At 54.3% G+C, this 12971-nt stretch overlaps 3 protein-coding genes across 3 annotated transcripts; 1 reads left to right on the forward strand and 2 right to left on the reverse strand.

The window, feature by feature from the left end:
* Positions 1 to 902: 902 nt before the first annotated feature.
* On the reverse strand, positions 903 to 3292 carry PHACADRAFT_127559 (uncharacterized protein). Its single transcript, XM_007399469.1, has 11 exons — positions 3024 to 3292; positions 2865 to 2962; positions 2766 to 2810; positions 2189 to 2711; positions 2013 to 2138; positions 1853 to 1904; positions 1685 to 1802; positions 1556 to 1633; positions 1468 to 1501; positions 1285 to 1414; positions 903 to 1221 (listed from the first exon to the last, which is right to left on the reverse strand). The coding sequence occupies exons 1-11, from the start codon at positions 3139 to 3141 to the stop codon at positions 1047 to 1049; spliced, it is 1497 nt and encodes a 498-aa protein (XP_007399531.1). The 5' UTR covers positions 3142 to 3292; the 3' UTR covers positions 903 to 1046.
* Positions 3293 to 3630: 338 nt separating this feature from the next.
* On the reverse strand, positions 3631 to 7373 carry PHACADRAFT_262046 (uncharacterized protein). The gene is made up of 8 exons (XM_007399470.1): positions 7285 to 7373; positions 7114 to 7227; positions 6881 to 7061; positions 5395 to 6831; positions 4928 to 5330; positions 4514 to 4866; positions 4149 to 4438; positions 3631 to 4064 (listed from the first exon to the last, which is right to left on the reverse strand). The coding sequence occupies exons 3-8, from the start codon at positions 6881 to 6883 to the stop codon at positions 3854 to 3856; spliced, it is 2697 nt and encodes an 898-aa protein (XP_007399532.1). The 5' UTR covers positions 6884 to 7061; positions 7114 to 7227; positions 7285 to 7373; the 3' UTR covers positions 3631 to 3853.
* A 426-nt stretch (positions 7374 to 7799) lies between these two features.
* PHACADRAFT_127563 (uncharacterized protein) lies at positions 7800 to 10002 on the forward strand. The gene is made up of 6 exons (XM_007399471.1): positions 7800 to 8330; positions 8456 to 8529; positions 8583 to 8889; positions 8943 to 9174; positions 9234 to 9300; positions 9358 to 10002. Exons 1-6 carry the CDS (start codon positions 7909 to 7911, stop codon positions 9819 to 9821), a joined length of 1566 nt encoding a protein of 521 aa, XP_007399533.1. The 5' UTR covers positions 7800 to 7908; the 3' UTR covers positions 9822 to 10002.
* Positions 10003 to 12971: the final 2969 nt, after the last annotated feature.

A 12971-nucleotide genomic window follows, 5' to 3' on the forward strand; every position in this document is an offset into this window, starting at 1 on the left:
TACAATATCGATCGCGAGCACTTGCTGCAACGGAATGACATACCATATCCCCGGTGTCCTTACTCGTCTTTCTGTAGTCTCGTTCCCATCCGCTCTTAACTCCGACGTGTAAACGCTGTCGACCAGTGCATCGGACTTTGAGCAAAGTGCACTGGCTCGTTAGAGCGTCTGGTCCACTTGGATCATCCGGGGGGGGTCTCATCCGCACGTGACTGACGCGCACACATACCGCGCCCCTGCTCGAGCGAGTCCCTTCGCTCAGGCAATACCTCCTCTTGTAATTACCACCTGACTCTGGCTTAGAGCTTTAAAATGGCATTATCGCCCTTGTGACATGCAGAATCGGACAAAATCTGCCCTTCTGCCTGCGGTAGCTCACCGTTGGCGGCTATTTGGGCTGCGGTGGTACTCTCCGTTGCAGGAGGCTTATAAAAACGCAAATGTACTCAAATATATGTCAGAGGCACTTTTATATATATATGTCTGACCGCATACATGAATGTTCTACTCATCACCGGTGCGCAGGCGGTCACTTCCTCAGGGAGCGTGTAGATCACGTGCGAATGAGGCCCCCCCGGATGATCCAAGTGGGCCAGACATTCTAGCGAGAGACTGCACATCCCCATTGATGTCCGACGCAGTCTCCGACCGGCGAAGTCCGGGCGCGCTAGAATGGCTGGGGACGAGACTAGTCTTTCTGCGCGACGCCATTACTTATAAATATTGAAGTTGGACGAAAGCAGACAAAAGGGTGGGCGAGATACCACGTGGCCGCCACAAGGGGATCAGCCCGCTTTGATGCGCCATTATCCCGACACTTTGAGCGCCCTCAGTCAGCCGAATTACTCGTTTCCCTCCAGCCCCCTATTGCCAATATTAACCGACAGTCGCATCTACAGATGATGCCCAGCACAATGTCAGCATATTTATCGACAAAATTGATGAAATACAGGTAAAAGAACTAATGTACATTCGTGAACGGGTCGTACAACAAAGTCGTGAGGCCGTCAGAAACGATCGGGCTTCGCAATGACACGAAAGCACGCTCAAGCAGCGTCGCTCGACGAACGCTTTTCGTCCTCGACGCGGATGCTGTCCGGGCGCGGCGAGTTGCGCGCCTTATCTTTCGCCTCATCGTCCGCCTCGTCCTCGATCACCTCGTCGCTTCCGCCGCCCTCCTCGATGGCAGTCTTGTGCTTCTCGAAGTGCGAGCCGTGGTTTCTGTGAGAGAAAAAAAGGGGGATGAGATCTCGGGTGAATTCCTGCGCAACGCTCTGGACGTACTCTGGGCCGATGATGGTGACGACAAGTACGAAGGCGGACACGACGCCGATCAGGATGCCCTGGACTGTGGCATAATCTGGCACGGGGGTGCTGCTGCCAGGGATGGTTGTCTTGAGGTGGTTGCCTCCGGCTGTCAAACTCAGTGAGTAGATTGCATCGTGCCCCAGCTGACCTCGCACTTACTGGCTTCAATCTGCGCGGATGCAGACGATACCATCTATCAAGGCGTTCATTGGCGTGTACCATGCGCTCCATATACACTGTGACTTACGTTTCCGACTTGGTACGCGACACCAGGGAACGTCGCACGGAATCCCGGTGGAGACATCTCGGCGAGCTGAATTGGAATCTGTATGCGAGGGTAAGCTCCGTGCATTTGCCATATACGGCTGATACATACCACACCCCATGCCCCTTGCACACCAAACTGGATGCAGAATGCACCGGCTGACAGGGCACCGAAGCCGCTGGGCACGATCCACAGGGGAATGAATACTCCTATGAGGCAGACGCAAATCCTGTCGCAGAGACTAAGTTTAGCCTGTGAGGAGGGGGCTGAGATGCTCACACTATGGTCAGCCGACGACCAATATATTGACTGATCCAGCCGGCGATCGCGCCTCCACTAATATCAGGTTAGCATCGACACGCTACTTCATTATGACCAAGCTTACGCAATGGCACCCTAGAGATACAAGTCAGGTTCAGTAACTCGAGGTAAAAATAACTGGAAGTAGGACTTACGCAGTTGCCGATGATGGTTGCAACAGTGGCATCATGAGTGCTGAAGCCTTTTGACTTTTCCAGATAAGTGGGGTAAAGATCTTGTGACCCATGTGAAAGGAAGTTGAAACCTAGCAATCTGTCAGTGCCGTACGCGGAGTCCTCAAGGCGGTTGACCCACCAGTCATCAATAATACGGCATAAATACAGAGTATCCAGTGCTTCTTCAACATCTCCTTCGTCTCGTGCAGGAAAATTCTGGTTTTGCTCTTCGTCGAATGCCCGGTGTGCACCCTCGCAGCCTTCGCCCTCAAGAACACCTCGCTCTCGGGGAGCATCATGCGAATGACGCCGGCGAAAAGAGACATGCCCGCAGCCGTCCAGAAGAGCGAACGCCAGCTCGCAGAAACCTCAGGCACGAGGAAGAGGTTGATGACGGCCGCGATCAGATATCCGACGGCGTAGCCTTGCTGCAGGACACCGCTTGCGAGACCGCGCGCCTCGACAGGAAGATTTTCGAGGGCGGTAGACGCGGCGAGGCCCCAGATGCCGCCCATGGCGATGCCGAAGAGCGAGCGGACGGCAAGGAACTGTTTGAATGTCTGAACGAACCCAGCCCCGAGCTCGAGAACGGAGACCATGAGCAGATTGGCAACGAGAGGCCATTTGCGGCCGTAGCGATCAGAGAGGATACCGAAGATGACCTGTGAGAAACGAGTGAGCACCCCTTACGCCCGAAGCGCGTCGCGATGGCTTACGGCGCCAGCAGAACGGAAGAGCAATGTGAGCGTGATAGCAGTCGTCTATGTTTATCATCAGCGATCTGATTCCGGGAACGGTGCCAAGGAGGCTCGTACGATGGTGTTCGTGCCCTTGTCGAACTGGTTCTGCAGGTTCGACACGCTGAGAGAGACACTGAAGAAATCAACAGCGTCGCACGTCCAGGCGAGCCATCCTACGCACCAAGCCATCAGCACAGGCGGCCGCTCGTGATCATCACGAAAGCTATGACATACCTGACCAGAAATGGCCCCACTGCACCCAGGTCAAGGAGCGCAGGACCTGGAGGAGGGGTCTGCCCTCCGCGCGTTGCTCCCTGCGGGGAACGAGGCTGGTGAGGAAGCGGGGAGCCATGGAGGAGAGTGACCGCGCGAAAGAGCGCAGACATGGTCGGCCCTCCCAGGTTTTTATACGTCTTCTCCCACCGTGGATGAGCGTCACTCACTCGCCATACGAATTCTGATCGGGATCAGGCCGGACTTGGAGGGCAGAGCTTCCCAAAGTCAGGTACATCATTCCTCTTCCCTAGGTTCCACTTCTCTCAATGGTCCGTGTGCACCTCAGGGCCCGGGTGTGCAGCATGGGATCTGCGTCTCTCACCAGATTTTTCAGACATTGTGTCTGCACACACCAGCTTCACAGCTGTGCTGAAGCGGGACAGCCAGTGAGACACCATATGTGCGTGAATAGCGGAATGCTGACCCCGCAACTGAGCGTACCCCGCTGCTGCGATCATCATCACGCGGGGCGCACCCCACACTACTGGATCTCGCAGCCAGATCTCTCAATCTAGGAACAGCTTAATTGGTGACTTCACTGCGACTTCAACTATATATCCCTACAGCGAGTGCTCGGCTCTCGAGACTCAAAAAGATGAAACAGACATCAGGCAACCCGTGGTACCACATGACAGAAGATCATCGCGCCTCAGCCTATCATGAGACTGACAGAAAAAGGCTTAGAAACCCCTCGCCTGGGATGCTCCAGCAATTGAGCCTGTCATCCGATTTCGGTGTGCAGTCTCAAGATGGCAACGTTAGCCACCGTCACACGCAACCGCACAGCATTACCGCTTGGCCTTCTTTAAACTGCGTCGAGCACCCTTTTTCTCCTTCCCCTTCGCGCCGCCGTCCTCGTCGGTCTTGCGCTTCTGACCTGCAGCGGCGGTACTCTTCACGGTCACCACCGTCGACTTGCCCTCGGCGCCGCCCGCCGCGAGCTTCGCGACCTGCGTCCCCGCCATGTTCCAGTCCGTCGCAGCATCGGTTATCGCGTATCTAGCGCACGAACAGCCCGGTCAGAACGTGATGACTTCCAATTTCAAAGCGTAGCACCGCCAAAAGGCCAGCGGCAGGACTTACTTGCTCAGATCAAGCGAGTCTATCATCTGCCGCTGCCTCTCGCGCAGCGCACGCGTCGCCTCGCTGCCCGCCTCCTTCAGCTCGTCTTCGAGGCTCGTCTCGACGGGCTTCCAACTTGTGCCGGCCTGTCCCTCCGTGCCGTCATCCGTCGCCACAGGCAATTTCGGCGGTGCTTCGGGAATTGTGGCTTCGATCGCCGCCTTTTGGACGTCCTGTAGGCGCTTGCTCAACTTGCGGACAAGCTTGCCGAACAGGGCGAGGGCCTGATTGACTGGAAGCTGGAGCTCCGCCTGTATGGACATCGCAGAGCTTTACTCAGTATCCGATAACGCGAAATGAGATAGCGAAGAAAAGGGGGCGCGCACCTCGACCTCCTCGATCGTCTTCCGCTGCAGTCCGAGCGCGAGCAGGATAGAGCTCTGCACCGCGCTCAGGCGAATCTCAGCGCCCATGCGTTTCTCGAAGTAGAACGTCGCGACGGCGGGCAGGAGGTCCAGGATGACGTGGTAGTCGAGCATGTTGTTCGCGTACGACTCGAGACGCTTGAGATCAAAGGGCGACATATGGAAGCCGAGCTCCGTCGGGGTCAGTTCGCGCGTAGGATCTTCGTCGAGCTTCTTCACGCCGGCGTTCGCTGCTTCAAGCACGCTCAACGCGGTGACAGACCCAAATTCCCTGAACTTGAAGGACAGGAGGGTAAGGAAGCGTCGCCGGAAATCTGCCGAACGTGCGTTAATATGTGTCAATGCAGAGAGATTCTGATGCTCGGAGCAACGCACCCTTGGCAAATTCGCTCAACCACTGCAGCTCCTCTTCTGTCGACGAGTTCAGCCCGCGGACCATGACGCACGTGTGCTCGCCCGTAAGCTCGCTCTGCGTCTGGCGAAGGTACAGCGGCACAAAGCCCGCGCGCTTCCAGAACCGCAGGAGTTGCGGGGTCAGACCGTACGACACACCAAGATAGTCCAGGGTCTCCGGCCTCCGCTCACCGAGACGTTGAAGAAGGGGTGGCATCGCGTTCACTGCACGCACGGTGGGTCTGTCAGTGAGGAGGCTCGTGCTCTCGTCGATGCGCGACGCGTCCGGGTAGGATTGTTCCGCTTCGGCCTCCTCGTCAAGGTTGAAGTACTCTCCACTGTAGAAGGCGTTGAGACACTGTACCGCACGCGCTCCGTAGCCCATCTGTAGAGGGGCTACAAATTAACCCATGCTCGCACAGGAATCTCAGAACATCGGTGCTACGTACACTTGTGTAGTCTGGATGTGTTGCCACCCGAACAATTCGAGCACCCGAAAGTAGAGCGAACTTGCTCTCCTGAAACTGCTGCGAGATCAACCACGGGATCATATCTCCACCTGCACGATAGCCACGGCTGAGACCTTCCATGATCGCCGCCTTGCTGATACGACCCTCCAGCGCGACTTGCAAAACGACGAGCGGCTCCGGCAGATGGGATTCGTCGTCTTTGATCGGTGGCAGAAGGACAAAAAGATGATGTGCAGGGGCATCCGACAGCAGTTGCAAGTCGTTCGGTTGGTTCTTGTAGTGACTCGCGACGTAGAGTGCCATCATGCGCTGCAGGAAAACCTCCGACGCAGGGTGGTAACTGAACAAGGTATCACGCGCAACGTAGAACAGCTCGCACTCGGATGGATGCGGGCAACCTTGGTGCGTAAACTTCGGTAACACGGACGCGTCGAGACAGAGCAGGCCGTTTAGCCACTTCTCCACCTTGTCCCCTGCGGCATATCGAATCGGCGTCTCGAGCTTGATCTCGCGGAGGGTGCGGGCCTTCGGTGGTGCCCTAGCTGTTGCCTTTCTGGAAGAGGACGCCGTTGGAGCATCTTCTTCAGTGGCCTGCGCGTCCTTCGTGAGCGATGGTCGAGTGCTCTCACGGAGCTGTTGGATTAGTTTGAGGGACAGTGAACGGCCCGTGCCCTCATAACCATTGATAGTAGAGGCCATGAACACAAGATAAGGGCCGATAAGGTTGCGGACAAGAGGAAGAGGGATAGCTGCGGCTTCGTCGATGATGACAAGCTCAGCCTGTCCGAGGACGTGGGCATCTTCGGGCTGGATGTACTGGATCGTCTGGCGGTGTTGGCGGAAGATGTTTACACGGACAATGGCCTTGTTGAAATCGGGGTTGGTGCTCTGAGCGATGTCGTAGTCAAGGTGTTCTTCGTAACCCAGGGCGTCGAGACCCTTAAAGATGAAGTCAAACAAAGTCTTCAAGTTCTCTGGTGTGGGACTGGTCACGAAGATGTTCGAATATCCGTGTGCTATCGCAGCCGCAATCGCCAAGCCAAGAGCAGCAGATTTTCCGCGACCACGACCGGCGGTGAGGGTCACAGTCGATGAGAGTGTCTTCTCGGCAATGGCGTCGACAAAGGTGAGAATAGCCTGCGCCTGGTCGATTGTCTTGGCAAGTTTCACAAGTTCACCAACGGGCTTGGTATCTGCGAGACTGTCCTTCAGATCCTTCAGCCCGGATTCTTCCTTGCCCTTGCCACGATCCTCCTCTATAGGCTTGATGTCTTTGCCCCGAGATATTGGTAGCACATTCAGCTCGTCGTCGAGGACCAGGCAATCATCGCATGACCCGAGGGAGAGAATAAATCGTTCGTTGAAACGCGCTGTCACTGTGTCATGGGCGGACGTCCTATATCGCGAATGGACGTCCTGTGGGGCGTGAGCTCGCGAGGCAATCCTCCAAGGATTTGACACGCACCATTGTCATAGTATACAACTGACGCAACGAAGTCATTGTTTTCAACAGGAGCACGACCAAACCACCCCCTTCCACCGTCTCAATTGTCCTTGCGAGCAGGTTCGGCGTGACAGCCTCGAAATCTTGGAGGACTAGCATACCATATGTGTTACCCAGAATCTTGTGGGACTCCTTGTAGTATCTGTGGGACATTCATGAGTAGCGAGCACAGAGAAATAAGAACGAAGCCGTACGTGTAGCGAATGTCGGTCACAGTAATGAAGATCTCAAAGGGATCTTGCTCGTTTGGCTCTCGAATTCCTCGCTTGACATCTCGCTTTATCTTTGCTTCTCGCTTCTTGCGATGACTGTGGGCGACGTCGCGTTAACACAACATAGTCCGAAGGTGTGGCTGCAAAGCGTACCTTGTGAAGCCGAGATCCTTCTTGTAGCACCAGAGCACAGACGGTCGCGCGGACACTCGAGCTTGGGAGAGTAAAAAATGCAAGTTAACAATCTACCACAGTCAATTTTACGAAGCTGGATGAAGACCTGAAAATCACGCACCTGGTCCCGTCCCTTGTCTCCTACGAGCACTATGAACGAGCGGTGGTTCTTCTTCACATTGTTGTTGGTGAGGATGGGTATCCGCGGGTCGAGTTGTTTCCGCATCACTATACAACTCTTTTGGGTGCTAGTTATCCGAATAGTCGAAAAACACAGCGAAGAGGGAGGCCGCGGGCAGTGGACGACAATATTTAGAGCCGGCGCTTTGGGCGCCTGCCATAAATTCTGATTTTCTCTTCGCGATTGGCTCGCCGTGCCGAGCGCTAGACATGTGTATGTCCGGTTATGGAAGGTCTCCACGAAATTAATGGCGGGGGGGATGAGTAGATAAGCGTGACGTCACGCCGCCTTTTCTCTGCATGACCATCACTCGGCAGACTTCGAGAATTGGAGCGCGGCCGTGATCCACTGCTGGGATTTTTCTCGCGCGCAGCCCATCCAGGCCCTTCCTACTATGTCGTTCTGCCACGTCGACCTCGACCATGACCGTCACGTCCACATCGACTCTTGCCTCGAGCTCTAACCCGACCCTGGCTTTGCTGGACACAAAGCTAGGGTCGTCTTCACCTAGACGACGTTCCGCATCCCTCTCTGATGTATCCATCCTCACTCGAACTCAACACAACGGTACGGAGGACGAACCTGAGCCTCCAAAGCTGCAGGACGTGCCCAAGCCCTCATCGTTTGGAGCCCTCCTGTCGCGAACACTGCCCAAGTATACCGGCCCATTCCAAGTTGGCGTCCGCGACCTCGAAGTACCGATATCTCGGCAGACGTTTGGCACCTTCAGACATAAGCATTTGCCCCACTCGGATGCAGGCATCACAGTGGACACCGTGCTGTTTACACTGTTCTATCCGTGTCGAACACAAGAAAGGCCTAAACATGTCGTTTGGTTTCCTAGGTGTGTTTTATTCCTCATGCTACTGCTCATTCCTTCAGCTCTTCCCATTCAACCAACGCGTCTCGACTTGCTTGTTTCAAATCTTAAGCGTGGCTGTGATATACTTACTATCTTTCACACCACAGACTTTCGCAGACGATAGACGGATTCTTGAAGATGGCGAAGCGGACGCCCAATGTCTGGTACCGCATGGTGGCATGTGAGTTCATCTTCTTGCGGTTAATTCAGCCCTACTGACCTGCATGCACATAGATCCCGCCGCCGCCGCCATCATCCACGGAACTACCTTTCCAGCAAGCAAGGGCGCACCTCTCGCTACACCCCCATCGTCTCCCCAGCAATTTTCCTTTCATCGAGACGGCAAGTGGCCGTTCATGATATTCAGTCACGGAGTCGGCTGCTCCCGACTGATGTACAGCGCCTTCTGCGGGGAGATGGCGAGTCGAGGCTTCATTGTCGCTGCGCTGGAGCATCGAGACGGCACCAGCCCGAGTTCGACCATCGCAACCGCAGACGGGAGGACCACTACTTTAGACTGGTTACAGTGGAGTGATCTTCAGTAAGTAGTGGATTGCTTCAGAGGGGCCCAGAGGTATTGACGCGCCTCCGCAGTTGGCCGGAGCTGTCAGAACAGCCTAAAGACGACAGTATACTTCGACGTGAACAAGTCAAGTGCCGCGTCGCTGAAATAGAGGCCGTCATAGACACCGTGCAGCGGATTTCTAAAGGAGAGGCGCCGAGCTGTTTATTGGAGCTCAAGGACGACATAGACTGGTCAACCTGGCAGTGTGTCGATGCAAGGAGCCCTGTTCTTACAGGCCATTCCCTGGGTGGCGGTGCAGCGGTAAGATGCCAAATCTTGTTCCCTTTCAGCCCCAGCTGACTCCGCAGTTTGTCCTGTAGCTTGCCGTGTCTGCCAAGAATTCGTATGATTATCGAGCGGTGATAGCATTCGATCCTGCCGTCCGACGTACGTCGCCTTAACTCTATACATCACTTTAGCTCGAGTCTGACATCGTCTCGTCAGGATTGATCCCTTGGAACTCCTCCCTTCCCCACCCGATCCTCGTTGTCAACTCCGAAGAAGTCATGGTCCAACCCGAGTTCAAAGATCTCTTCGCCCAGTTTGCGCATACGGCGACCGCAGGGTTGCAAGTGTACATGATCGGCGGGTCGACTCACCCGTCGTTCTCGGACGTCTTCCTCATCCTGCCGCATGCCATCAATAAGATCACGGGCCTCGGCTGCCCTGCGCGTGCCGTCATCGACAAGATCGTACACGCGACGGAAGAGTTCCTCACTGGCAAAGGTGGCGCGGGCGGGCAGGTCAGTTATGACGAGGTGTACCGCGACGAGGAAGACATGAAGTGGAAGATGGCGATCAAGGGAAGGAAGAGATTCTTCAGGAGGAGTTCCGCTGAGAAGCAGGAGGGCGGGAATATGTACAAGGCTACGGGTAAGCCAGGGGAGCTGGCGCTGTATCGGTTTTAGCGACATTTTTCACAAGCTGGGACTTGTACGGGCCGGATGATGATACCTCTTGTACTATGTGTATCTTGCACGTACCGCTATCCTTTATGTGTCATCTAGATTTTCATGGTATTCTTCAACGTCGCAAAGGTGCAGCCTCGGCGACGACGTCTGCTCTAAACAGAGATGTGCTTTATTCTTCGATAGTCTGGGTGGAAGATGTGCGACCGCGCAGGTAGACCCCAGTACTACGACGATTTCACGCGTTCCATGTAGCCATGATAAAGTAACACTATTGCGATTGTACTATACCAAATACGTGAGCTAGGTAAACTCTAGATCTTAGGTGGTACTATGAATTGTCCTGCTGTAGCTAATTGCACCCGTTCCAGATCCTCAGACGAACGTATGAGAAGTATATCGCCACCATGCACGAGCCGTCCGCGTTCAGGACCCGCATATGCGTGGAGGTTTAGCTGCACGGAGGAATATTAAGATTGTGACTTGAAAAGTGACAATTGTTTACTCACGAGTAGACGGCAGCCTACCACGGAGTCGACGGCTAACCCCACTCTGCTTAAAGAGGTAAGTTTTCTGCCGACAGTCAACAGCAGAGGAGAGTTACCCGGTGAACACATTTGTAAAGGAATGCTGTTCTCCATATGTCAGCGAATGATAACTGCCAAGACCATTCTGCGGGCCTACCGTGTCCACACGCCACAGCGCTAGGTTTACAACGGCAAAAGTAAAGCTACCAGCGCACGCAAAAGCGGAGTCGCGCAGCATTAACCACTCCAGAGGGGAAAGATTGTCTCGCGGGCGCGGCATCGCAGCGATGGTTCTCCCCAAGACGAGAGCAAAGAGCAGACTCTCGAATAAAATCTTTGGGAGCCAAAATGACCACGCCCACTTAGCCGGGATATTGACGTCGAAGCAGCGGCTGTTCTCGCCCTCCGGAACTGCGACAAGGTCGAAGAGGTAAGCTTACAGAGCGATGGCTCGGTATGAAGAGCCTGACCAGTGTTCACTGTAATTATCCGCGCGAAAAGTACCGTGAAGAATACCATCACACTAATCAGTAGCAGAAATAGTGTGAAGCGAAGTCTTCTGTCGCAGCGATATAGTGCGTTGATACGGAGGATAATCACGGCTATTCACTAGCTTCAGTGCCGCTCTGGCATAGTAACATATGGTTCTTACTAGTAGTCAGCCCGTAGATCCCCACATAGACGTAAGGGACGCAAACGGAGCAGATTGTACACCTGCTCAGAATCAACAGTAAGCAGCGAGACGGTGTTATCGAGAACACTGATCCTACATCTATTGATATCTCAGTGTAAGACCTCCGAGTCATTGTTAAACTGGTTCAAGACGTACCTCATCGGTTATGGCGATGCCTCTCCATGCTAGTTTGAGTTAGACTCGGCGAGCCGGATAAGGACTAATTTGACGTACCACAACAAACCGCTATACTGAGAAGGGTTAGATAGTCAGTAATGCTCCAGAGGTCAATTCTGAGAAAGCGTCAGTTGTACATTAGGCTCACTAGCCTACAAAGAGTCATTGAGCTAGTTCACCATTTGCGAAGCAATCGAAATAACTCACGACCCGTAACGACACTGATTTCCAACGCTTCATGAGTACGACAACGATAATAGAATGTATCTGTGGTACTTACAGGGGCGTATAAGAACCGGGTTGTCCAATTACCGTGGATCCATATAAAGTTGATCTGGCGCGTGTCAGAATATATATACGGCAGGCGGCACCATAGTCTGACTTGCCTCGTCGGCGAAGGTCAAGGCTAGGACAGCGATGTGGGCAGCTTCTTGGATTGAAGCAAAGAAGTACTCACTCCAGTCATATACAACGAACGCGACTGCCGCTGCTGCAAGCCACGAAGCCAGCACGAGTCAGCAAGCCCGGACTTTTCCGACACAAGCCTTTCGTTGACTTACTCCAACCATTCGTGATAATACGAGAATCGTAAGCAACTGCCCAGTCGCTGAAGTCGACCATCTCCACCTGAGCGATGAGGATTGTGCATCCCCCAACTCCCGCCGTCAGCGTGGATGTTATGCGGTCACGGTGACGGTGGCTTCGCTGCGGCGTGGGAGACCTCCGTCACCGAAAGTTCTAGATAATTGAGTCAGTGTACTTCGCCTGCAAAGTTACCAGCCGACGGTGTCAACCTGTAGTGGATGGAAACTAGAAATGTCCCGCATTCCAGCGCGAACGCGTTCCTCGGACACGCACGCGAAGCGAGCGTTAAGTTCACCTTCAAATTGGCCCGGATGCGGGCTGAGCGCTGATTAATGATCCACCTTATTACTATGCCTATATCTGAGACCAGCTCTATCGTGTGAGCACGAACTACTCGGATATTCACATGTTGTATCAGAGCGCAGCTGCGAAGTCCCAGGGTAATTGGCAACGCACGGGGCAGCGTTTGTCCACCCCAACCTGTGTAACGCTCGCAACCCGGCGTCGTGGCACAGCTACTCAGTATACAAACCGCTGCGACCACACGATTAATTATCTGTTCCGCGAACATGACTCCTACCACATGGGCTGACTTATACCCCAAGCTACTGCTGTAAATTTTGGACTTGAACGGCGGTCACAGGTCGCAGGCCTGGCCTCAAATCCGTCGCTTGAAGACTTCTGTCACGGCTCACAGAGGGGCTCGCAGGTGTGTGACAAGTACTATGGGTAGGCCGATTTTTTTGGGCCTGCGGCACGCCCATACAAAACCTCCAAAAATCGGTCGGCCACTCCGCGGCGGCTGTTGCAAGTCACCGAGGCCTCCGCCGCCACGATTGTACATAGTCACAGTCACACCCGCTGCCGTGCAAGTCGGTAGTTCGCATCCCGATTGATTCTCTGAGTCCCCTGCATCACATACTCCGGTAGTACCACTAGACAAATTTTGTCGTTCGACGCACGACTCGGAGCCCGCAGCCTACGTTGTCGCATGCAAGGATTAGTCGAAGGTAATTCGACCTTTCCTATTCACCGTCCCATGCAGCGAAGCCTCGATGACGTCCTTCTATATTTCGCTGGCTCTCCAGCAAGTGATATTCTTTGTGGCAAAACGACACTGACAAGTCTGGATTAGCGCGCGCGCGTGCGCTGTAGACTCTCACGGGAATATGTAAAAGACTATGAGGA

This window comes from Phanerochaete carnosa (assembly GCF_000300595.1).
Source record: "Phanerochaete carnosa HHB-10118-sp unplaced genomic scaffold PHACAscaffold_9, whole genome shotgun sequence".
In the NCBI taxonomy this organism is placed as follows: domain Eukaryota; kingdom Fungi; phylum Basidiomycota; class Agaricomycetes; order Polyporales; family Phanerochaetaceae; genus Phanerochaete; species Phanerochaete carnosa.